This window comes from Choloepus didactylus, chromosome 8, assembly GCF_015220235.1.
Source record: "Choloepus didactylus isolate mChoDid1 chromosome 8, mChoDid1.pri, whole genome shotgun sequence".
Lineage (NCBI taxonomy): Eukaryota > Metazoa > Chordata > Mammalia > Pilosa > Megalonychidae > Choloepus > Choloepus didactylus.
Window position 1 is genome coordinate 49,715,172 of NC_051314.1, and position 27,827 is coordinate 49,742,998.

The window sequence follows — 27,827 nt, forward strand, 5'->3', positions numbered from 1 at the left end:
GGATTTAATTTGAAAGATAGGAAAAATACAAAGGCAGATTTTTGTCATGCCCAAGGACAGGTTAATAATGCATTCAGATTCAAATCATCTTTTACAGTGATAAAACTGACCTACTTTTTCTTTCAGAGAGAAACTATCTTTTGAAATATTTTCACATAAAAATATATTGCATTTTATGCCTTTCTTTTTGCACTCTATAATTAAAACTGGCATATTACTTCCCAAAGTTAAATGAAATTTAGTTCATTTTGAGGTCTAGGCTTTCCAGTGACTTAGCATCTCTGCTGCCTAAGACAAGTAGCGTTCACTGCTTTGCATACCAGAGAACTTTTCTTACAGTAGGATAATGATGCAGATGTTTTTCTTTGTAGGGATCTTCCAACAATGTCGCTAATGAAAACGCAGGCCTACTTCCTGGCAAATAAAAACAATCATTTTTCAAAACAAAAACACAAATGATTTCATCCTAAGATGGCAAATTTCAACAGTCGTGGTTTTCTCCACATCGCTTGTGCTATGTGTTGAGTTGAAGCAATACAGTGATTCTTTGCTTTTAGTTTTTTATTTGTTCCATTGTGATATAGAAACAACTTAAACAAAATCTTATGCAGCTCTATTATAATTAGAGTATTTGGGTCAAGACTTGTGAACTGGGTCTCAAAACAAATTTGCCCTGTCACCTTGAACCTTCTGTTTAGGTCAGCTGATTTGGTTTCAAGACAGAAATAAATACAGTTCCAACAAGTATTGTACACTTACATTTCTGAATGCAAGTTTGTCTTTTGAGGTTCATATAAGTGGAAACAATGACAGAAGATCTGCCTTAATGCTTTAACACATCTTTTTTTAAAATATGAAACTTTTGCAAAATGCAGCTGAGGTTTTGGCAGAAACAAAATTCTAGATATATTTCCCCAAAGGAATATTTTAATATGGTTTTAAAAACAAGTCTTTCATCTATTAGCTTTTTAAAAAGAAGTTCCAGCTGGATGAGCACAACAGATGATCTTACCTCTTCTTAAGCATCATACATGCCTTGAAAGTCACGTCAGCATTATTCCTGAGCGTCACCCTAAGTCTGATGTACATTACCAGATGGGATAAAAATGAGGTGAGGACTAGAAATGTCTGTTTACCTATTGCCTGTTCAAAAAAAGCAAAAAAGAAATAGTGTTCCTAATTTGCTGATCTGTGTTAAGAGAATTATGTGAAAACATCACATCAGATGGGCCACTCCCAAATACTGTCTTCTGCAAAATTTATTTACTAGCGCAGGAATCATGATGAGCCCCCTTTCTCTCTTTGGGTGACTGAGCAATCATAGTCATTGGGACATGAAAGTAATTAAATGGTTTTGTCACACTAGAAGGACTAAGGGCCTAGGCATCCTGGATAAAATCTGTCTTTAGTAAAGCTTGTTTATGTTTATGGATATGTATGGTGTCCTTTATGAGATTTCACATCATCAAAATCCAATCAGTAAAAAGACATATGTTCAACCACCAAACTGAATTTTACCCAAAACAGGCAAATAGATATTATCCAGTCACTTTGAATGGTTTTGTACTAATTGGAAATGACGTCTTCCCAACATTTTGCTCAGACATTTCCTGTCACTGGGAACTCAGGCTGTGTAACAAGGACAGGACAGGGAGCAGCTGCCTTAAGGGAATTCTATTTGTATGACCATAAGGAAACAGATTTCTCCCCGGTGGCTTGGCCACCTGCCTTGTGGCCCCAGTGGAAGTGCTGTTTTCTGTGATTTCATTTTTTCCTTTTAGTTGCTGGAGGATTTTGTGCAAATTATTTAATTTGCACTGCTTTATGAAAGTTGTATGTGTTAGGAACCAATTAGGAAATATAAACCACTTATAAAAATAAGTAGTGAAATTAATGGTTAATGGTGCAGATTTAAAAATTATTGATTTTGTTCACTTTCATTGTTTCGCAACAAATTATTCTGCTTTTGTAAGACAGAACAAAACTGAATGAAGCTTTTTATGTTCTCTTTGGAAATTGTGGTATACGTCTTGGCAATTTTAATTCATTTAAAACTAATAGTGTAAATAACGTCTGGAAAATTTGAGATTGGTAGAGATTCTGAGAACTGTGTTATATAACATACGGACAGTCTTAATGTATCCTTACCAAATTCCCACAGAAGCAAAAACAAATTTAAGGATACACCATTTACTGTCAGGAACAGGGATTCTTTTAACCCACTTTGTTAAATGATCCAAGAACCCTCCATAAGAGTTCTCCCATCTTTCCCATACCATTTAGGGTATAGCGTGCTATAGAGCATTCTTAATGTGTCCTTTTCATTACACTTAATCTATAAACAGTATTTCATAAAAAGTCCTAGTTCCTTTGTAACTTGTCTAGACAGATGGATAGACATTGAAGGGCATCACTTTGTCCAAAATGTTTTTCATCTTCATCTAAATATGAACACTGGCAATCACTTGCAATTTGAGACTTTACTTTTCCCTTCAGCTAGCTAATAACTTTTTGATGTAAATTTACTTTAAGACATGAGATTGGTCAGAAATTATGGACTATTTGAATTCAGCTTTTCTACAGCCATAGTCTAGTTAATGTCTTTTAAAGAAAATTGTAAATGTCATGTGTCACCTTGTAGCAGAATGTCAGAGCCAGGTAGTCGAGCTTAGAAATAGATGTGTTGGCCGCAAGAGGTAGATGGAGGTTTCAGTGTGATTAAGATCTTGTGTCTGGGAATTCAGGAGTGTTCAAATCATCCTGCATTCCATCCTTCTGCCTCAGGGAGTTACCAAACAAGGAAGCTCTGTAAAAGGATCATAATCAAACTGGAAACAAAGTACTACTTTGTTATTAGCATGATACACACCCAAATCCACTCTAGTGAAACTTTCGCTGGTGAAATATATATTGGAGAATGACACCTGGGCCTGGAAAACTAAGTTAACCCTCCTATTTCCTGCAGCCTGAATCTGAGATGTATGAGTTGTCTTAAGAAGGTGGGATATAACTCAGTAGGACTAGATAGCTCTGTCCTATCCGGCAAACCTTACCTGAGTCTTCTAAGGACATGGATGCAGAAAGAAAAGGTGTGTTTCAACGCTGCTGACCTTTTAGGGACACTATTAGTACCACTAGCAAAACATGTTCTAATACAGTTCCTGGGTCCTGACCATTCATTTGAGCTGATCTTTTATCCTTAGGGGTGTTGGGACAATAAGTACGCAGGTGTATTGAGGCTAAAGCGTGAAGAAGGGTCAGAAGTTTTTAGTTTCCAAACATCTCATTTGTTTTCCATCTTCAAATTCAGTGTTTTTTTGCTTTGTTGTGTTTTTCAATTATACGTAATGGCATCCTACCAAAGGCTTGGTTGTTAGATGCATCCTATCAGGATATAATTGAAGTAGGAGGCCTAATAGGAAGACTGATTTTATTTCTTGAAAACAACAGTTTTATCATTGAGCATTAACCAAGGTTTCTTCTTCAGTAATAAAAGGAAATGCTGTCTGGTCAAAAGCATTTATTATATACTGCATCAGCATGGTCTAAAGTAGTAATGAAGTAATGAAGGTAACTTTCTAAAAGAAGTTCTTTTGTGTCTTTTTTGTGACTGAAAACTGGAGACAATCCATTTGTCTTCCTCTTCCTGTCTGACATTAAGTCCATGGCCCATTCCTGTCCTGGAAGAAATGTCAGTAGCCATAATGATTTTATCAGTAGCACCATCAAAATTCTGCTTTATGACTGTAACCTCTTTTGTAACTCATTTGAACCTAATAGAGGTGTTATCCTTCATCAGTATTTTTTCTTTTCCAGTGGATGGCATGTTTTCATCAAAGTTAATAGCTATAGAGAGAAGTAGAAAAAGACATTAATCAAGAAATTTTGTTCTCAGATTTTCACAGGATTAATTTAAGCCTACATGGTGTCACTGTAGCAGACATGACTTATAAACAATGTGTACTACTTAATTCCCGCCCCCTTTTTTTTTTTTGCAATGAAGGCTGGTTCTAGACTTAGAATTTCATAACTTAAGTCCTTTAGTTTATAGGAATTCTAATATTGTGCTATTTCAAACAATATTTCCATAGATATAAAAGCATATAGAAAATATATGTGATGGATACATGGATAGCTATAGCTATAAATAATATATAAAAATGTTTGTGACTGTCATTTCTCCAAACTTAAAGCCTAAAATCAAGGCAAAAATTAGATATTTTTGGAATATCTCTTCTTCAGTAGATGGACCAATTTTCAGCTGACCTGGATTTAGTTTTACAAAACATCCTAATGCCAAGTTTTCAGTGACTTAAGTTCTATTTCTACTTTATTACAGGCATATCAAATGCTGTATGAACCTCATTTTTAATTATTTTTTCCCCTCTTGAGGTAACTTGGTCTAATGTCATTTTAATTATATACGATGTTGCTGAAAGGTTTATTTTTGGTTTCCAGTCACATATGTGTATGTGTGTGTATATATATATATGTGTGTGTGTATGTGTGTATATATATGTGTGTGTGTGTATATATATATATATATAGTGTTTCATTTGATCCTAATTGTAAATCTATTGAAATTTTAGTAGCCAGCCAATCCATAATGAAGCATTACAAAATCTCTGAAGCATCCTATGTTTCAAAGAAATGTTACCATCCATTAGAGTATATCTGTTGCTTTCCATTTTTAAAAACTTTGAGGAATGGAGGCTGATGTCATTGTTTTATTACATTAAATTTTCAAAGCACTTATTTTTAAATGCAAGTGCAATTTTATTGCGATATATTCATGCCATACAATATTCCAAAGTGAACAGTTGTTCATAGTATTATCATATAATTGTGCATTTATTACTACATTTTTTAACATTTTCATTTCTCAAAAAATAAATAAATAAATGAAAATAAAGATAAAAGTAAAAAAGAACACCCAAAACATCCCATATCCCTCCTTCCTCCCATTATTCATTTATTTTTTGTCCCCATTTTTCTACTTATCTGTCCAAACACTGGATAAAGGGAATGTGAGCCACAAGGTTTTCACAATCACATGGTCATACCGTATAAACTATATAGTTATACAGTCATCTTCAAGAATCAAGGTAACTGTATTGCAGTTCAACAGTTTCAGGTATTTCCTTCTAACTATTCTAATACAGTAAAAACTAAAAAGGGATATCTATATAATGCATGAAAATAACCTTCAGAAAGACCTCTTTACTCCATTTGAAATCTCTCAGCCACTGAAACTTTGTTTTCTTTCATTTCTCTTCCCCCTTTTGGTCTAGAAGTGTTTCTCAATCCTATGGGTCCAGTCTCATCCCTAGGAGTCATGTCCCACGTTGCCAGGGAGATTTACACCCCTGGGAGTCATGTCCCATGTAGTGGGGAGGGCAGTAAGTTTACCTGCAGAGTTGGCCTAGAGAGAGAAGCCACATCTGAGCAACAAAAGAGGTTCTCTGGGGTGACTCTTAGGCACAATTGTAAGTGGGCTTATTCTCTCCTTTGTAGTAGCAAGCTTCATAAGGACAAGCCCCAAGATTGAGGGCTCAGCCTACTAAACTGGTAGTCTCCAATGCTTGAGAGAATAAGGAATTCCCCAGGTGGCAAACTTTAATATTTCCAATTTTCCCCCAGTCCCTGAAGGGGGCTTAGCAAATACATTTTATTCTCTGACCAAATTACTCTGAGATTTATCAGGGCTTCATGCTAACCTGTACAAACCAACCAGATCTCACCTCCTATTCAAGATTTCATGTTATCATGGGGTTTGAATAAACTGACCATACAAGTTAAATTGTATAGTGGCAAACCACTTATTTTTAATTTGCAACGTTATGATGAAGTTTCTTAATACTTTTATCTCTTAAACAGCATGCTTTTTGCTTTCCCATCCCTTGAAAATATTTTTTGGTTTTTGAAGTCAGGTTTATTAAAGTATACATTACATACAGTTATATTCACCCCATTTATGTATACAATACAAAGAGTTTTAATAATCATATATAATCATGTAACCAGCACCACTATTACAAAGAGTTTTAATAATCATATATAATCATGTAACCAGCACCACTATTAAGATATTGAACAGCTCCATACAACCCCCCCCCCCCCCCCCAAATTCCCTCATGCTCTTTGGTAGTCAACCCTTCCCCACTCCTGACCTCTGGAAACCTTTGATTTGATTTCTGTCCCTATAGTTTTGCCTTTTCCAGAGTGTCATATAAATGAAATCGTTAAAGACTCTGACTTCTTTCATTTAGCAAAATGTATTTGAGACTCAGGAATGCTGTTGCATGTGTAGTAGTTTGTTCCTTTTTATTGCTGAACAATACCCTATTGTATAGACGTACTTCAGTTAGATAATGAATTCACAGTTGAAGGCCATTGGGTTGTTTCCTATTTGTGGTGATTACAAATAAAACTCCTTTAAGTATTTACATACAGGTTTTATATGAATGTAAGTTTTTATTTGTCTTTGATAAAGAGCTGGTAGTAGGATTTCTGGGTCTTATAGTAAGTGCAGGTTTAACTTTATAGAAAACTGTCATTCTATTTTCTAAAGTCACTGTACCATTTTGCATTCCTGCCAGCAATGTGTGAGAGTTCTAGTTTTTCTGTACCCTCACCCATACTTGGTGTTGCCAATATTTTTTTTTAATATAGCTTAGCTAATAAGGGTGTATTTATATAATTATGGTTTTAATTTGAATTTTCCTTGTGACTTGTGATGTTGAACATTTTTTCATATTTGTGATGCATGTATTTTCTTTGGTTAAGTGACCATTCAAATAGTTTTTCCATTTTTATTTGGGTTTTTGTTTTATTATTGACTTTTGAGGGTTCTTTATGTATTCTCTATGTAAATCCTTTATCAGTATGTGTTTTGCAAATACTTTCTCCTAGTTGAAATATTCTTTTCATTTTCTTCAGTGTATTCTGAAGAGCTAGTTTCTCTTTTTTTCCAACCACGATTTTAGTCAATCCTCTTGCAGTGTGTAGGTCCTCATAATAATAAAATTACATGAATTTCTAATCTATAAAATGAACTTTACCTTTTTTGACTCCCTCTTTGAGGATATGGTTTTACATAGTAAGAAACTGAGGTGCAGAGATGGTTGGGTAGCTTGCTTTAAATCACTGTTTTAGTTTGCTAATGCTGCGGAATGCAAAACACCAGAGACGGATTGGCTTTTATAAAAAGGGGGTTTATTTGGCTACACAGCTACAGTCTTAAGGCCATAAAGTGTCCAAGGTAACACATCAGTAATCGGGTACCTTCACTGGAGGATGGCCAATGGCGTCCGGAAAACCTCTGTTAGCTGGGAAGGCACGTGGTTGGCATCTGCTCCAAAGTTCTGGTTTCAAAATGGCTTTCTTCCAGGACTTTCCTCTCTAGCAAGCTTGCTGCTTTTCAAAAGGTCACTCACAGCTGCACTGAGTTCCATCTCTTTGAGTCAGTACGTTTATATGGCTCCACTGATCAAGGCCCACCGTGAATGGGTGGGGCCACGCCTCCATGGAAATATCCCATCAGTTATCATCTACAGTTGGGTGGGGTGCATCTCGGTGCAAACAACCCAATTCAAACGTTCCAACCCAATCCCCACCATTCTGTCTGCCTCACAAGATTGCATCAAAGAATATGGCTTTTTCTGGGAGACATAATACTTTCAAACCGGCACAATCACCTAGAAAAGAGATCTTAAGACAAGAAAGTCATGAAATAGATTTGCCATCCCTGACTTATCCCTGATTTTAGCCATTTGATGTAACTCTTTCTAAATGGGAATTCTCTTGTAAGGTTGGAAAATAAAGTGAAGCTTTTATTTCATTTATACTTATTCTCTCAGATAAAATTCCCATCCAGAAAAAATAGTTTATTTGATATTTAATATAAAGAAAATTAAAATATAAATTATTCATTTGAAATAATTTAAAACAGCACTTCTGTAGTGAAAGTTAATGCTACCCCCAAATTTTAGAAACAACCATTAACATTTTTCTTTGCATATTTTAGTCCAGGTGCCTAACACACTGGCTAGAACAGCTCTTAAATAAATGTTAGCTGAATGAAAGAATAAATGAACTTTGTAAACTGACTGACTACAATTCTATCTCCTTTATTGAATCAAATCTATCTTTGTAAGTTCTCAATAGTTTGAAATACATTCTAAAGATTAAAAATGCTGTTGAATCTGTGAGATTGATTCAAGATTAGGAAATTATTCATGCTGAAATGTAAGGTAAGACTCTTACAAAAGTTTCTAGAAATTCAACCAATCTTACCTAAAAGAGTGTACTTTGAAGTGCTGTAGCTGAAATTTGTCAGAAATTTTGGGACCCAAAGGACTCATGGGTTTAAGTCCACTGCCCCTTCCTGAAACCCATATGGTCATTTCCTCTTTTCCTTCGAAGAATATGCTTGGTGTATCTAGTAAAATACTTTAGCTATCCCTAACTTCCTCACAATTTTACAAATACTTTTGTATTTGCCCTTAAAAAGTAAGGTAGTCAGGGATATGCTTTGTCTCTTAGAAAATGAGAGGCTAAGAGAATTGCACAAGGTGATGTAGCTAAGAGAAGCAGAATTAATATCTCCAAATGTGACCTGACTCTATAACCAGACCATGTCTTTCCAGCTCACTCTTGAAAATCGGCTAATCAGGATCTGTTACATTTTATATAAAAGAAAGACTGGAAATGACACTGGATTCATTTCACTAATGTTAATATAGTACCATCATTAAGGGGAGTTAAAATGGTTCTTCCCTCTTGGCTGAAGTAAGGAATTCATTGGATTAAGAATTTTTGCATTGTACATTTTGCATCCACCACTTTTTTTTTTTTTTTTTTAAAAAGGAGCTCCCATATAAAACCTGGATAACTACTTTTTTTTTTCAAAATATCAAAAACTTGTGACAACTGCAAATTTTTGTTTTCCAGTATGTTGCCAAATTATGGTAGTGTGATGCTGCTTTGCTGTAAAAAAGCTTGATGTAGCTGAAAGAGAAAAGATTTTGTAGGCAGATGATATGAGTTTTATCTGCGAGTAACTAGTCACGTGGTCATGGGTATGTTAACATCTCTATAGCACAGTTTCCTTGTGTGTATATTGCCTGAATCGTCAGTTATGAGAATTACATGAGCTCATAGATGTAAAACACTTAGAATTACACTTGGCCCAGAGTAAGCCCTCATTAAAGGTATACCAGAATCATGATAATTTACTTCAACCATTATTTCCTGAACATTTTAAAGACCCTTTAATTAGTGCTGTTCAAGTGTGCTTTTATGGCTCACTAATTATTTTATATAAGGAGAAAAGATATTTCACTATTGACATTTTGGAAAATAATTCCTTGTTTAGGGAGGCTGTCCTGTGCATTGAAGGGCATTTAGCAGCATTTCTGGCCTCCACTCACTAGATACCAATGGTACCACACCCCTTCCCAGTTGTAACAACCAAAAATGTCTCCTAAGGGGCAAAATATCCCCAGTTGTTGACCACTGCCCCAGATCAATTATTTGCCCAATGTGCATGGAAATGCTAATCCTAGGAGATGCTTCCTAAAAGACTTTGGGGCCAAATAATTTGGATAATATTAAATAATAATAGCAATAACTGATTTTTGATAAGTTTACTATATGCCATCAACTGCTCTTATTTAGCCCTCATAACAGACCTAGAAGGTCCTTTCCATTTTAAGGCACAATTTTCAAATGAGGAAATTGACCCCAGAGAAATCAAGTAACTAACCAAGGTCATACACAATTGGTAAGTAGCACAGCCAGGGTTTTTGCCCAAGCTACCTCCAGAACCTATACAATTATCAACTAAACAGTACTGCCACTTGAATATTCCACTTTCAAATTCACAATTCAAATTGGGATGTTAAAGGTAATTATTTTTAATTTGTGGAATTTATTAGGTGTTTGTCCTAGGAACTCACACAGTTACCTTTGTATTTATCAATTGTTTACCTCCCAATTATTTGCCAACTGATTGTCCTCATAAACATCCTTGGATACCATTAAAGATATCCAAAATAATCTCAAACAAATTCAGATGGCCAGGAACTGAGAAGGAAGAGACTTTTTGACAGAGAAGACATTTGAATTGGGCCTTTAATCATCATGTTAAACTTGGATAAATAGGAGTCTGCCAGGTGGAAGTTCATTCCAAGCAGAGGATGCTGCATTTGCAAAGGCTTGGGCAACTGGAAGAGTGTGATATATTGGGAGAATGGTGAGGAAGCAGGAAAGGGAGAAGAAAAATAAGACTGGGGTTCTACATTAATATCACCAGCATGACTGTCGTAAGTACGTATTTGATGAGGAAAACTGAAGCAGATACTGTTTGGTACTGTTTGGTAGTGGGGAGACCTAATTAGGACACTAGTGCAGTGCTTTGAGCAAGAGATAATGAGTTAGGGCAGAGTGAAAGGGTCAGATTTGAGAGAGTTTATTAACAAGAGAAACAGGATAAAGAAAACCCTTCTAAATGAACTGTGAGAGTAAAGAATAATTTATTTGCAGAAGGGCTATCATTATAAAACAAAATGGTGCACTTTCAAGGGATTAATACGGAAACATGTTTAGTAGCTATTCTGATAACCTGGAGAATTTGCAGTAACAAATCCCAGAGTCCACAAATGCTCTTCTCAAAACCTGTTCTCTTGCCCAAACAGATTTTCCAGAGAAATCATATGCTCCATTTGTTTAGTGGAGGTTTAAGGCTAAAAAGGTTCTTGATAGTGCTGCTACTTTACCAGTTTGTGTATCACATTGTTGATTCCTTCTAATCCTGCCACCTGAGAAAGATGACTCAGCATTAGTAGAGAGTCAACCAAAAATGCATTTGAGAAATAATGAGCCAGCTAAATAATGTTGGGAAGAGATTACTCCCAGTTACTCAACATATATTTGTTGAATAGATGAATTAATCAGATTTTGAATTCACTTTGATGACTTTTGACTGGAGCTTGTAAAATTATATTAATGGAAAGGAAGAAAAAAAACTTTAATTACAGTTTTCCTATTTCATCTTTTCAATGAAATAGTTAATGAGTGACTCCCAAAAAAGCACTCCATTTGGATAATACCAAAGGGACTTTTACCTCTATGTATTATATAGTAGGTTTTTACAACTTTATTATTTAAACACTCTTCCAAATATGGTCTTCTTTAAGAGTCATTCTCCATACTTCACCTTATTTAAAATGAAGCAATTTATTTTATCACTGATATAAAGATTTTACAAACTGGAATTCATCCCTGGCAGTTTAGAAGAAAAACCTTTTTTTTCAACTATGTTTCAATAATATCTATAGTTATGTATAAAATAATAATTAGTAATAATGCCTACTATTTAAGGAGTGCATGCTTGTTAAGTGCCAGTTGTCTTGAAAGTATTTCTAACAAAGACACCAACCCTACTGTTTTAGTTTCCAGGCTGCGGGACAAATACCACACATGAGTTGGCTTAAACAATGGGAATTCATTGTTAGTAGAAGCTGGAAGGCTTGCCTCCTCCTGGGGTTGGTAGCGTTCTGGCTGGTTGCAATCCTTGGGATTCCTTTGCTTTCCCATCACACGGAGACACCCTCTCTATTCTCTTCTGGATTCCATTGTCCTCTGGCTTCTCTCTGTGGTCTTCTTTTCCTTGCCAATTTCTTTTGCTTATAAGGACTTTAACTATGTTAGATGAAGGCCCACCCTCATTCAGTTTGGACACACCTTAATTAATAGTAACATCTTCAGAGGTCCTGTTTACAAATGGGTTCACACCCACCGACCAGGGGTTAGGACCCACCAATTATCCTACCCATACAAATTAAAGTAGAATAGAGTCTCAGAGTAGACTAAGTTATAAATATTCAAAATTATGAATGTGTATCATTAACAATAATGTACCTTCTAACATGATGTAATTTGGGCCATGGAAAGGATATTGTTTTCCCAGGCTTGTGAACTATTACTTTGGAAAGCTATTTTTAAAGCTTACCAGGATTCAGGGATTAGGTAATATTCATAATTTTTATCACATACTTGAGAGGTAGAGCTATATATGATATATAATGGTAAAAATGTTCACCAGCAAAGAAATAAAAAGGCAGAGTTTTTACAGTTGGATAGACAAATTAAAAACTTCTGAATAAAAGTGATTTCCCTCTCTGCCTCACTCATCAAAGAGAGGCATGATTTCAGTCCAAATTATTGGTATTATTGATTTATCCCTATTTCACTTTGTGATAGGGAACTTCTGTCTTGCAGTGATAATTGATATTCTTAATGTTCTTACACTTTTTTTTTTATGTGAATATTTTAGGTGTATCAATATATGCATGAAACGATAACTGTTAATGGCTGTCCTGAATTCCGTGCCAGGGCCACAGCCAAGGTAAGGCTTGAATAACTTGAAAAATATACCTGATCCCAGTGATCTAGTAATTGATTGTGTGCGTGTGTGTTTCAGGTATTCTCGTGTGTACACTGTAAGAGAATTTAGACATCAGTGGCAGCCCAGAGTCTAGAACCAGTACTACTTCCCAGGTAAAAATTCTAATGGAAAATTGACCGTTTCTGCTGCTTCTATAGCTTAAGAAAGGAGAATGATTTCGTTAAACTCACTAAATGTCCATTTGGCACAAGCAAATCTACTGGTTCATTGTATGAAATACTACATGATTTTCTGACCCATTGTTCTGATACAAAAGAAACTGTACCCTATTTGGTGCATGAAGATTTCTTTGCACAGGGCTAGGGATGTGATTTAAGTTAGAGATAAAAAGCATTCACCTGACACCCACTGATCTAAGATTATTCCCCATTTTCGGCTGAGCCGTGGGCAGTGTGCTGAAATAACATGGCATTGACCTAACGGAAAGGCCCATCACCTTTTGTGGTAGTGACCACATTTCCTCTTTAAAGTCTCAAATCCAGATATTACAGAGACCCCACTAACTAAAATATTGAAGCAACAGGCCCATGAAATTATCCAGAAAATAGACTATTAGGAAACAATAATTTTAAACCAAAATCACTGATGCAGTTCTTACTTTGCAAACACAATAATGTTACAATAGATATAAAACTTACTTTGTAAAAGCTTTTGGCTTTCTAATAAGGCAAAAGGAGTAGGAACTGGTGAAAATAATCACAATTTTCCTTTTATTCCTTTTGCGTTACATCACCTCTTGTTTGGTTTCTCTCCTGATTTCTCAGCTTTTATTCTGTATTCATCCTATAAGGAAACACTCTAGAATTTTAAGTTTTTTGGTTTGTTTTTTTAACCCAGGCAAAAAGGGTATTATTATCATTACATCATGCTTTGCTTGTACTGAAGTGGAACACATGCAGAAAAAATAATCCCTACATGGTTTAATTAAGGGGGAAGTGAATTATGTAGTGTTTTACCATTCTCATTTCTTATTCATGTAGAACAGCAGGATAGCAGCATAATGTTGCAATAGCACAATATTTTCTGGTTGTTTCTGGGCTGTCTGCATTGCATCCATGTCAGCCATTAAAATCTATGCATGATGACAAGATTTGCATGAGCAAATGCATGTAGCTAAAAACGAGCCATTATTTCCATGTCATTCACTATCTTTCACTAAATGCAGACAATAGCATAATGCTAAATCAATGTGATAATGCTGTGTGTGGAAAAGAATGTACACTAGTTGGGAATCAATATTTTCTGTGTTGAGTATATCACTTGCTAGTAAGCATCTAATCAACTGTGGTTAAGGCAGGTTAATGGAAGTGGAAAATAAGAAGCAGGCAGAGAATCTTTTCTTGATAGAAATTACTTAAATGCTGCTATTGTATTTCTATGGGGGTTAGGGGTGGGGCGGTCAGGGGCTAATGGTAAGTTTAATTGAAGTTGTTTAAAGAAATTACTGTATGAATTTTTAAATAAAATTAAAAGTCCATATTGCATGATGTTCGGTACATCAAAGTATAAAACCATACACTGTCTAAACTTTTAAGTTATTTTACATAAATTGTTGTTCATTTTGCATAGATCACTACAGCAAACTGAAACATTAGTATAAAATGTGGAAAAAAAAAACCTGTGCCAGTAAGAGGACACCTCATAATAACATGGAATATTCAAGCTTATAACCTGCTTGAATCTATTGTTTTAAGATTTTTGTTTGTTTTGTTTTTGTTTTTTTTTCATTTAGGCAGCCTCAATGTTTTAAAAAAACAACTAAATTTGCTAAGCCAGTGGTCTGGCAGTAGCAAGATTATTTATATTCACAAGTATATATACATATAAATACTCTTCAGTTTATTCAATGAATATTTATGAATATTTACTTGCAAGAAAATTAGACTGTGTCATACAAAGAAGTGTAAGACACAATCCTTGCCCTTAAGGTGCTCATGAACCAGAGGTGTACAAAATAATTATAACACAATACGGTATACATACCAAAGGCTATTTGGAGTTCAGGAATATAGGAGGAGTTGATCTAACGGAGATAATTTAGAATGACTGTTATAAAAAAGGGAAATTTTTATCATAGCAGATAAGCTCTAGAAAGCTGGAAATAGCTGGGTGGGGCTTTACAAAAGGAAAGAATGGCAGATGGCATCTAAATGAAGAAAGGCCCCTCCCTTTTCAGTTCTTTCTTTCACAGGAGAATGCAATAATAATATAAGGAGTTGCCTGATCTGCCCATCGCAAAGCATGTGATCTGCCTTATTTCTGTCATTTTGTTACCAAATGGCCATCTTTTCTTTCAGGCAACAGTTGCAGCTTTTGCAGCTAGTGAAGGCCACTCCCACCCTCGGGTAGTTGAGCTGCCAAAGACTGACGAAGGCCTTGGTTTTAATGTGATGGGAGGAAAGGAGCAAAATTCCCCCATTTATATCTCTCGCATCATTCCTGGAGGGGTAGCCGAAAGACACGGAGGCCTCAAAAGAGGAGACCAGCTGCTGTCAGTGAACGGAGTGGTATGTTCATAAAATAACCAGATTTTTCTCCCACAGCACACACTTTTTTTTTTCCCTGCTGTTACAGTAGCCAATGTTGGAATCCCACAACAAATCATGTTAGCTTCCTAAACACTGAAGGACACGAAACTTATAGAAGCAGTAATTTCATAGTTTGTATGTCTTGTTTCAGTTTGTTCAGGTATGATAAATATGGACTAGTTGAAAAATCATCCCAAGAAATTATTCCAACTTATGGAATTTCCCTCATATAATACCCTAATTGAATTAATGTTTAGCAAAACATAATGATTTCAAGGCTCATTATATCCAAAATTACCATAAGCAAATAAACACATTAGAAAAATAAAGATGAATTTCCTTATTCTATAATGTGTTTTAAAAGTTTTAATTAAAAAAGAAAAGTAACTTTAATATTTGCATAATAATAACACATATGAAAAAGGCTAATGCACAGATAATTCCTTAAGCCTGGTCTACAACTGTAGTATAATAGAAGTATATTATCCCCTCCCCAATTTTATGGCATTATCTATTCATCATGTGTGTTTTAGTTTTCAAATGAATGTAAGTAAACTAAAATATACAGCACTTTAAAGTAAAAATGATCATGTATATTGTTTGTAACCTCATATTCTTTGAATGCCATCACCTCTACATGTAATAAGGAGTTACTAAAGAAATAGCTTCAAATAAGTTGGGCAATTTTCTCCCCATAACTTCCAGTTATATTAAACGTAGATAATCTAAAAGCACAAATTTAAGAAAAATACATATAAATATACCAATATTTACCAGCCTAATTAACTTATGACCTTTATTCTTAGAGCTTAAGCTTTTAATAAATAAACCAAATTTGGATTATTTGCAGCCCTGTTGATTTCTGCTTAGAACACCATATTCAAAATAAAATACATTTAGAACACGATATTTTTTGGTAACTATGGATTAAAATTCTTCTGCATTTGTGTCTCACATGTTTATTTTCTGTTTTTCTTTCTAACCTAACTAGTGACTTGATAGCATCCAAAGCTATTCATTTAATTCTGCCTTCTCTTATGTACATCAAAATCATCAATCCATGAATATTTCATTACACTACAGCACTCCAATTCTAAAATTGCCTTGTGTCATTTACTTTTTTTTCTATGTAATAATGCTTTGAGATGAACTTCTTATTGACCTGCAGAGAACTACAACTCTTCCAAATCATGTTTCAACTGATTATTTTAGAGTTGAACTTGTGGTAGTGGTTGCTGAGACTAGGTCATGCGCTTATGTCACACAGTAATCAATGCCTCAGTGTATAAATTTGTAATTTCTCTGAATATATTGGATAGATCAAAAGAAATGGATTTAAAAATAAAATGTAAAGCACAGAATAAAAAAACCAAAATATGTTAATAGTAACTGTAATTGTATAAAGCAATAATAAATATGCATAAAATCAATTTAACAGGTGATTGACTTGTCTGTCAAGGGAGCTAAAGAGCCTTTGTTTAACCTATGTCAAAAATTTGCGGGGAAAAAAAAATTTGCAGGGAACAGAGCTGTAGACATTTACATTTCACAATCACTCATCTATTCCTTGCGATGAACTTGTGTTGTACTTGGGAGGGAACGGGAGGTTTTAGAAACTAAGAATTCAGACAGACAAGGCTTTACCACTCAAAATCCATATTATTATGAATAATATCCACTAAACCTCAACCTCTTTATCTGTAAAAGTGGCTCTGTAATTTGAAGGGCTCTGGTAAAGATTAAAATGAGGCAAAATGCCTGTTGTGAACTATCCTGTGATAATTTATTCACATACCTAGGTCCCCGTTGATGATATGTGAGGCTACTGAAGAAGGTTAAGTTTGGTAAGGGTTAGCACCCCTTCTGTGGTATTGTTATTGCTAGTTATTTTAAAAGAAAATCTTAAATCAAATTCTGTACATATATAGGCATATGTTAGGAAACATTTATTAGCAAGCAAGCACTAATCGATTCATAACAGCTTCTTCAGTAAATGTGATGAAATCCCAGTTCTGGCCATGTAGCTGTCACATGAAACAATATTCCAGAGTCAGGATTTTGTTACCATTATATTCAGTATCAGACAACCAGAAATGCTGTTAAACTGACAGTGAGAAATAGGACCATTTAGTGATCAATCATTTGGTACAGGTTACAGGCCTCTTAGATGAGGAATGCCTCCAAAAATATTTAATATAGGTGCATATTTTAAACCTTTAATTTTAACAATTAAGTTCTCTTCATAACATTTATCATGATAGTTAACAGGCCACAATTTTCACCAATGAAAATCCATTTCTGATACATTTTTTCAAATAAACAAAGCACCATTTGTTGACTGAAATAGGTATAACAAATGTTTATATAGTGGCCACCTTTAGAAAGTGGACTTTCTTATATAATGATGAATGACTACCCCTGGAATGGTTAAGCAGCTACAGTTTGAGCTTAAAATATTAGCAAATGGTCTTTAGAGAGGGGGCCCTGTTCTCATCAAGATGGTGAATTGACACTCTTCAGAGCTCCATCTCCCAACAGAAGCTTTGGACAACCAGCAGAACTGGTAGAAACATCTTTCTCAAAGCTTCAGAAAACAGTTAAAGGACTGCAGTAACAGAGTGAGCGCCAAATCAAGAAAAAAGCTGCTTAAACGTGGTAGGATCTCATGGTGCCTTGGCTTGCCCCTTTCCCACCCCTCAATGGCTCCATGAAGAAGTGGCCCATATTCACAATGTGGATCTCTGGTCCTGGTTCCTTAGGGAGCAAGTAACCCTTGTGCACATGCTGGGAGCATGAATGTCTAGCCCAGTCTGTCTGGTGGTGGTCTGAGGGACTCACCAACCCAGAACCTGCCCTGTGTGTAGAAGACAGCTCATGGAGCTCTCTACAGAGAGCTATGAGAGAGCAGGCAAGTCATGCTGCTTGAGGCAAGAGGCTGCTGGTTGTAGGACATGCAGTGCAGCTCACAGTACTGTAAAGAAACTGTGTCATAGAGAAGAAGGGATATTCATAATGTGTATATAGGGGAATTCCTAAGGCAATGGGCCAAGGCCTGGCTACACCTCGGCCTGGAGCTACTCTATACACTTGTGGTACAGATAAGCCCTGAAGGAGAGTGCTTGCACAAGTCAATCTGCAAAGAATAGGAGAGGTGTTTTCTTTTTTTCCTTTTCTTTCTGTTTTTTGTTTGTTTGTTTGTTTGTTTTTGTTAGCTAGTTCCTGGCAGTCAAGGAAAGTTCTGTCCTAACACTGACTGGATACAAGTTTAAGGGAAAGAGCTCCCTGAGTCTAAATTCCAGGGATAACACATTAAAATATCAAAATGTCCAGGTTTCAACAAAAGGTTACATAATATACAAAGAAACAGGAAGTGATGGCCCAGGCAAAGGAAAAGAATAAAACATTAGAAACCATCAAATGGTGACCAGACCTGGAACATACCAGTCAAAGCCTTTTAAAAAATGGTCCTAAATATGCTCAAAGACCTAAATGAAAACATGCATAAAGAACTAAAGGATATCAGGAAAAGATAGATAAACACAGAGAGAATATCATTAGAGGGATGGAAATTATGAACAGAAATTAAAAATTCCCCAGAGGGGTTCGACAGAAGATGGGAGCTGGCAGTGGGAAGAATCAGAGAACTTAGACAATTGAAATCATTCAGGCTGAGGAGCAGAAAGAAGAAAGAAATAAGAAAAGTGAACAGAGCCAGGGGAACCTGTGGGATACCATCAAGCATTGCTATATATACATTATGGGAATCTCAGAAGGAGGAGAGAAAAGGGGGCAAAAGGAATCTTCAAAAAAAAAAAAAGTGATGGCTGAAAACATTCCCAATTTAACAAAAAACATGAATATATATTTCCAAGACACTCAACAAACTCCAAATAGGATACACTCAAATAGACCCACACGGTGTAATGTAATAATCAAACTGTCAAATGGCAAAGATAAAGAGAGATTCTGAAAGCTGCAAGAAAGAAGGAATTTTTCACATAAAAAGCCTCTATGAGATTAAGTGCTGGCCTCTCACCAGAAACAATGGAGGCAAAAAGACAGTGGGATGACATATTGAAAGTGCTGGAGGCAAAAAAATTGCCAAGCAAGAATTCTATATCTGGCAAAACTATCTTTCAAACATGAGGGAGAGATTAAGACATTCCAAGATAAAAACTGAGGGAGCTCATCACCAATAGACTGGCCCTACAAGAGATGTTAAGAGAGTTTGACAAGTTGGAAGAAAAGAACAATGGACAGTAGAATGAAGCCTCATGAAGAAATAAAGGTCTCTGGTGAGGGTAACAACATGGGTAAATATAAATGCCAGCACTGTTTTTTTTTTTTTTTTTTTTTGCTATTAAAATTTTTTTTTTTTACTCCACTTTTTACTTCCTACATGATCTAAAGGGCAAATGCATTAAATGTAATGATAAAGTAGTGGTTTGAGACTCATAATGTATAAATATATAATTTGTGAAAAGAAATATAAAGGTGGGGGAATGGATGGGTATAGGAACATAGTTTGTGTATACTATTGAAGTTAAGCTCGTGTCAAAGCAAAAAAGATTGTTAACGATTTAGGATGTTAAATTTAAGCCCCATGGTAACTACAAAGAATATGTCAAAGAATATGCATACTTGTAGAGACAGAAATTAGAGTACAGGTTGTCAGGTGTGGGGGGCAAGAGGAATGGGGTTTTAATACATAATGGGTGTAGGATTTCTGTTTGGGGAGATGGGAAAATTTTAGTAATTGAATGTGATGAAGTTACCACAATATTGTGAATGTCATTAATCCCATTGAATGGTAAGCTTGGGAGTGGATGAGATGGGAAAGTTTACGTTGTATATGTGTTCCCACAATTAAAAAAAAAAAGGAGGTGCCACAAAGAGACAATAACAATTTAGTATAACACATGATCCTGGATGGGATCTAACAAATCAGGAGAATATCCTCAAAAGAACATTGTTGGTACATATGAAAAAATTGGAATATAGACTAAATTTTATATCAGTATTTATGTTATACTTGATAACCGCACTTAAGGTGGTCACATAAGTGAATATCCTTCTTCTTAGGAAGTGTACATGGCAGTATTAAATGTTCAGGGAACATGAGACATACAACCTATACTCAAGTGTTCAGAAAATGGATGGATAGATAGATAGATAGATAGACAGATAGACAGATAGAATGAATGATATAGCAAATATTCCATAATGTTAAAATTGGTGGATCTGAGTATTGGATGAGGAGTAGGTGTACACTGGAGTTATTTGGGTTTGTATTATTTTTGTAATTGTCCTATAACTTTGAAAGTATTTCAAAATAAAAAGTCATATATATAGGAATATACATAAAATTAAACAATATGCCATATACTAGCAATTTTAAAGTATTTTAAAGTAAACTATGGACATTGTAACAGTGCCTAATATTTATCAGGTATTTGTCAAAAGGTAGTTTTCTTTCTGTGAATGAGGAAACTTCTTGACACAGCAACTTGCCCGTAGTCACACAAAGAATAACTAATCCAACACTAGAATTCTAATACCAAGCCCAGCGGTCTTTCCAGTATAAGTAATTCCAGGCAGGTAACAGTATTTAATGAAAAAATTATTCTTTCACAGAAAGATTAAAAAAAAAAATGACTTCTATTTCTACTTTGAAGTAAATTACCATTTGGGGAAATTAATATGGAAGATTTTCAGAACATGTCATAATATAATAAACTGAGAATGAATTTTCCAAGGAAGTGATTTGGAGGGCTGAGGCAAAGCTTTACTATGTCAGTAAAAATACTCTGAGGGAAATTTCTAACTGTCACACTCAAAAAGTAAATAAATTATTCCATGGATGTTCAAATATCTGAAAAGCTGTCTTGGTTATATTTATTTTTTGCGTATGTTTTCTAATACCATATCCGCATTGGGAAAGGCTATGTCATGATGTCTGATAAAAATAAAATATGTTAATAATAATTGTTAACATGGAATAATAGTAATAAAGTAGGATAGAAAGACATAGACAAATGGACATGCAAATGCTCATACAGAGCTACAGCCAAATACACACACACACACACACACACACACACACAGTGAATTTCAGCCTTTATTGTTATCATAGCTGCTTCTTAACAAACAACAAATAAAAAATTAATCCCAGTGAAATCTGAATAATTTCTGTGGATTGTACCAAAGTCAATTTCCTGATTTTGATACTATACTATACATATGCAATATAATAACATTGGGAGAAGTCAAGGGGAAGAATGTAGGGAACTTCCTTGTATATTGCTTTGTAACTAACTTCTTGTGAATCCATAATTATTTCAAAATAAAAAGGTTTTTTTTCTAAAAAAGGGAAAACTCCATAAAAGAAAATCATTTCCAAATATGCTACCCTACTGACAAGTCTGCAGTACTGATGGATGAGAAGGTGGGTGGGAATGAGAAAGACAGGAGAGAAATAAAAATAAAAGCACGAGAATTTTAAGGATATGCCATATTGAAGAGAGGCTTAGTTAGCTTCTGAAATCTGCACTGTTTTAGAGCACCATTGGTGGACAAATTGTGGTTAAATTCACCTAGCTCTGTCTCTGCAGTTAATCCTAAATAAAGTTGTCGATAGTGTGTATGCACAGTGCGAATTGATTTTTAAGCATAACAGATGAACAAGTGAAAGTGTAGGGATGGAATGAAATTGTTTTTCTGGAATCTGGCTTTTTTCCCATTTTATAAATACTTACACCAAGTTAAGGATAAGTACTAACAGCCCAAATTAATTATACAGACTGGCTGTCAGGTACGGAATGAGGAAGATAAGAAAATTAGAATTCTTTAGATTTGAGTTTTACAGTACCCCAAAAGGGAAATCTGTATTAAAACCTTAATGGCATCTGAACAAAGAGAAGTTACAAATAAAATGGTTTCTTTTAAATTACTATGAAATGCAAGATTTCTATGAAAATTTAAGCCCTCATTATAATGTATGCTCCACTGATGGCTGTAATTTTTGTTCATTGCCTATCTCTGGTCTTAGAATAGTCCCTAGTACATAGTCCTTGTGCCATAGTTATTTATTGAATGCCAGGCACTGTTGGAAGCACTTTACATAAATGAATTAATTATTCCACCATGATAATCCTTTGAAGTTGATCCTATCATTATCATTCCCATTTTACAAATGAGGAAATTGAGGAAAAGAGAGATCAAGGCTTTGTCCAAGGTCATGCAGCTACTAAATGGCAGAGCCGGAGATTCTAACTCAGGCAGTCTGGATTTATTCATCATAGTCTGAGAGTAAAGAAACATTTTAGCCAACAATAAATTAGTAGGTTCATGTATGGTGTAGAAGAGAACAAGATTTCTTAACCTTTATGGATTTGCATGAGTACCTTTTTTGTGAGGAAAGGATCTGTCTTCTCAGTTTCTCATAAAGGGCTTTGATTCATATGTTAAGAACCATTCCTGAAAACAGTAACATTTTGGAAAAAGGAGGTTAATCTACAAGGGAAGAGATGTTTATTTGGTGCAGGATCTATATTTTCTTCAGCACACTAAATAATTTAACTTGTATGGTCAGTTTATTCAAACACCATAATTACATGCAACTTTGAATAGGAAGTGAGATCTGGTAGGTTTGTACAGATTAGTGTGAAATACCAAAGTAATTTGGGCAGAGAATAAAAATATATTTGCAGGGGCCCCCTGAGAAACTGGAGAAAAATGTGGAAATGTTGAATATCCCCACCTGGGTTATTACGGATGCTCTCACAAACATTGAAGACTAAAAATTTAGTAGGCCAAGCCCTCAATCTTTGGGCTTGCCCTTATGAAGGTCGTTACTGCAAAGGAGAGGCAAAGCCTACTTATGATTGTGCCTAAGAGTCTCTCCCAGAGAACCTCTTTGTTGCTCAGATGTGGCCCTCTGTCTGTCTCTAAGCCCATGCGGCAGGTGAATTCACTGCCCTCCACAGTACGTGGGACATGACTGCCAGGGGTGTAAATCTCCCTGGCAACGCAAGACATGACTCCTGGGGATGAGCCTGGACCAGGCATCATGGGATTGATAAAACCTTTTTGACCCAAAGCGGGAAGAGAGATGAAACAAAATAAGGTTTCGGTGACTGAGAGATCTCAGGTGGAGTTGAGAGGTCACTCTGGAGGGCATTCTCATTGCTATATAGATATCCCTTTTTAGGTTTTAGTGTATTGGAATAACTAGAAGGATAACCTGAAATTGTCAAACTGCAACCTAGTAGCCTTGATTCTTGAAGATGATTGCGTAACTATGTAGCTTACATGGTGTGATGGTGTGATTGTGAGAACTTGTGGCTCACACTCCCTTTATCCAGGATATGGATGGATGAGTAAAAAATGGGGGCAAAAACTAAATGAAAAGTAGGGTGGGATTGGGGGCGTTGGAATGATTTGGGTATTCTCTTTTACTTTTATTTTTTATTCTTATTTTCATTCTTTTTGGTAATGAAAATGTTCAAAAATTGTTTGTGGTGATGAATGTACAACTGTGGAACTGTAAACAGCTGATTGTACACCATGGATGATTGTATGGTATGTGAATATATCTCAATAAAGGTGAATTTAAAAAAAAAAGAAAAAAAAATGGAAGTTAATTTAAATAGCTCAGAATACTGAGAGTTGCATGAAGAGTCTGGTTTGAATGTCTCTGAATTGTTACATACATGCCTACATACATTGCTGTTTGCACCAGGCACACAAACAGCAGGGATCAGAGTTTGGCATGAATAGCCAGCCCCCTCTGGCTGGGCTGATTGCACAGAAACGATCCACATGCACTGTCTGTGTCCTCTTGGCTGTTAGAGGGGAGCTGGTGTAGGCATAATGGAAAAGGCAAAGCCATAACTCCCCTGGTGTGAGGGAGCCCAACTTAATTCTAGGTGAAGAGGGTGCAACTATAGCTATTCTCCTCATATCCTCTTTCTGCCTACGAGTTGTTAGCAGATTCTTTCACCTTTCCTAGCAGCTGAGTGGGAGATTGTTTGGGTTATAATTAAACAGAAGTGCAAGCTAGAATTTCAGTTAAGCACTGAAAATTTTTGTTCTCCAGATGATATCACGTGACACTCCACTCAACATTCATGAAGGAGCTAAAAGAAGTACAATTATATTGTTTCATCCTAGGCATCTTCGGAATGGGGTAAAAAATGTGGCATAATCTAGTATAGCTTGCAGTGTTGAGCAGGCTGTTCTTCTGGTCTCCTTCATTCTGAGTTGGGTCATGATAAGAGATCTTTTAATTTAAAAAACAGAGCAGGGAAATAGTGTGCTATCCCAATAATAGCACAAAGGCCAGAACTGCTACATTGCTGCCCTGTGATTTCAGTCTGCGGGAATGTGCACTAGGTATATTAGCTCTCACACATTAATAGACCATCCTGAGCTTTGAGCATACTGTGAGACCATGCTAATAAAACTGGATAAAAATGTGTCAGTGTCAGAACACACTCACATTTAGTCATTGCTAAAATGCAAGCCTCTACCACACACATCAGGTCCAACTAACCTAAATCTCTATTTAGATCTCTGGTAATGGGTATTTGACTACTGAGTTTAATTACTAGTCTTTCTCATAGTTATTTTTGCCATTTGGTTTTTTCCTCATTTTTGGGGCATTATTTTAGCAATAATTTTCATTAATTTAGCCATTCAACAACTATTTATATAGCAATTATATGCTAGCTATTGAGTTAAGTCGTGGATGTAGAGTGGATAACAAAACAGAAAGGGTTATAATCCTTACAGAACTTTTTGCCTGGGAGAGAGTAAGAAAATAATAATAATAATAGCAATATTATATGTATTATGTTATAGACATATAAATATGTCTGTATTTATATACATAAATATGTATGTAGCAGTGTGTACTATATCTACCACTTACCCCAGCCTAAGGGAAATTCCTCATTGATTCTGTTCATTTCCACATTGGTCAAAAAGTAATGCTAGTTTTAATCCATTTGTCTTAGTATCCTATAGCCACTGTAACAGATTACCACAAACTTGGGGGCTTTAACAGAAATTTATTCTCTCACATTTCTGAAGTCCAGAAGTCTGGGTAGAGATGAAGGTATCAGCGAGGCTGCACTCCTCATCTCCTTCCAAAGGCTCTACGAGAAAATCCCTTCCTCACCTATTCCATCTTATGGTGGCTGTAGCATTTTTTGACTTGTGACCACTTCACTCCAATCTCTGCCTCTGTGGTCACATTGACTTCTCTTCTGCATCATATCTCCCTCTGCCTCCCTTTTATAAGGACACTTGGGATTGCATTTAGGGCCTGCCTGAAAAATCCAGCATACTCTCCCCTTTTAAGATCCTTTTAAGATCCTTAACTTAATCACATCCACAAAGACCCTTAGCATTTACACATTCCAGGAATTAGGACCTGATATCTCTGGGGGTCATTATTCAGTTTTCTACATGGGATTAAGATCATTAGTCCAGATGGCTTGCATGCATCCAGAACCACGGAATAGGACCTGTTGTCCACAGGCTGTGGGCATGTTGATTTTCTACTCAGCTTGTGCTGAGATTCTCCCACTATGCTTTCCTAACTAGTCAAAGAAGCCTCTTGCCTCTTCTTCCTTCCCTCTGTCCTGATCTTATCTAGCCTTTGGATAAGAAAATGGTATGAAAACATAATCATCTCCTTTTCCTTCACAGCCACAGATTCTCCATGATTTTTTCTTCTTTTTTATTTTTCTCCCTAGGTGTGGGGTGCAGTAAGCAGAGGGCAGAGTGGGGAGAGGAAATACACAGAGTTCACAAATGTTGCTCCAAGATGAAATGTTGCCTCATAGTTAAGCACAGTGACCAGCGTTGCAGCAGAAAAGGAAGAAGAACACAGAAAGCCATGAAATAGAAGAAGAGGACCTACTTTTAATAATAGTCAGGGATGGCCTCTCTGAGGGGGTGAATTAAAGCGAGACCTATGGATGATCAGAAGGAAGAAGTTGAGTGAAGGCCCTAAGGCCAGTCACTCCTTTCAGTCACTCCTTCATGATTAGAAGGGTGATTAGAGCACTGAGAGTGGGGTGACATGAGCCTGAAGAGTTGGTTGGGATACAGATGGGGCTGGGTCTTGTAGGTGGTGCCTAAACATTTTTATTTTTGTTTAAGTGCAATAGGAATTTCAATATAGGACATCGATTCTAGACATGGTGATATGCTAAGAGTTTCTGATGCTTTCTTAAGATATTCACTAAGAATTGAAACGTATTACACTTTTGATCTATTTTAGTGTTTTATTATTTTTTTCTATATTAAAATTATCTTTCTGTATCATTTAACCACTTGTGTAGAATCTGGCATCTGATAAAAACTAGCAGAAATTTTCCATCTTTTGATTATTAACTTTTAATAGATATCAGAAACTTCTAATTCATTGTCAATTGATATTTTCATCGTTTCAAGTTTATATAGTTTCTAAGGAGTTAAGGATATTCTTACAATAATACATTTATTTTCTCTCTGAGGCTTTATTCCATTTTACTGAAGCAGAAATAGCAATACCTTCCTCTGCTCAGAAGGGCTGAGCAGAAGGGCTGCTCAGAAGATTAAATGAAAGTAGGTGAAAGCTTCTGTCATGATGGAAGGTACTTCTTAAGCAATCTTGCTTCCTCTCTTTTAAGGCAGATAATATGTCTATCATACCTTACTCACAATTTTCCCTGATACAGATTTAAACTCTCAGCCCAGTTTAGTTCATTCTCCTGGCTCTCTGTTTATCTTCAAGGGAGATTAAAAGTCCCCCAAAGAACACTCCAATTCAGGGACAGTTGGCTCCCAGTCATTACCTGGGAGATTGCAGGCAAGTTATTTGGATTGGTTTGTATTCTAACATCAGTAAAACTGAAGTAATGATGCCTGTCTTACCTCCCTTTCTCATAACCATAAGAGTGAGAGAGACCATCAATAAATATAGTATTGCCAAAAATAAGATGCATTTCCACAAAAGCACAGCATTATTATTGTGCATTATATTATTAAACAGCCTTTTCATTAGATGCCCCAGATGGTTCTCTTCAGGTTTCCTGTAACTACAAAGTCTTAATTTTAAAAAGCAGAAAATATAAATGGTATAATGATCTTTCTGCTGTTCTGGCTGAGAAATGTGTGGCTCAGTTCAAAGGAATATAGTGTTACCTTCAATTTCTATACTTAATCCAGTTCTGGAGTCATTTATGTTTTGTGGAACTCACTAAACCCAATTAACAGTTAGTTTTAACCATCAATGGAAAAGCCAATTTCTATTGCTTTAAATTCTATATTTAATAGGAATTTCTTACCAGCTCTACACTAATACTAGAGATGAATAATTATCAGCTGTTAAGAGCTGTGGGATGTATTTTGTTATGATAGTTATTTAAAGTTGGGAGTGATGATGATTTTTCAACTAAGTGAAGATAATGTAAGAAACTGTTTATCTTGGGATAGAATATATATTAAGTGAAGTTAGGAACTGTGCCAGTTTGAGTGTATTGTGTCCCCCAAATGCCATTATCTTTGTAGTCTTGTGTGGGGCAGAAGTTTTGGTGCTGGTTAGATTTGCTTGGAGTGTGCCCCACCCAGCTGTGGGAAATAATTTTGATGAGATGTTCCCATGGAGGTGTGGCCCCACCCATTCGGGGTGGGCCTTGATTGGTGGAGCTATATAAATGAGCTGACTCAAAGAGAGAAAAGAGTGCAGCTGGGAGTGATGTTTTGAAGAGAAGCAAGCTTGCTAGAAAGGAACGTCCTGGGAGAAAGCCGTTTTGAGGCCGGAGCTTTGGAGCAGACGC

General features: G+C 35.8%; 1 protein-coding gene across 2 annotated transcripts in view; it reads left to right on the forward strand.

Annotated features, from left to right (window-relative positions):
• LIN7A (lin-7 homolog A, crumbs cell polarity complex component) overlaps positions 1-27,827 on the forward strand; it is a 166,312-nt gene that overhangs the window by 81,859 nt on the left and 56,626 nt on the right. For both annotated transcript variants that reach the window (XM_037847117.1, XM_037847118.1), the window contains 2 exons: positions 12,338-12,409; positions 14,767-14,976. In XM_037847117.1, coding sequence (XP_037703045.1) covers positions 12,338-12,409; positions 14,767-14,976 — 282 coding nt within the window. The remainder of the gene's footprint in view (positions 1-12,337; positions 12,410-14,766; positions 14,977-27,827) is intronic.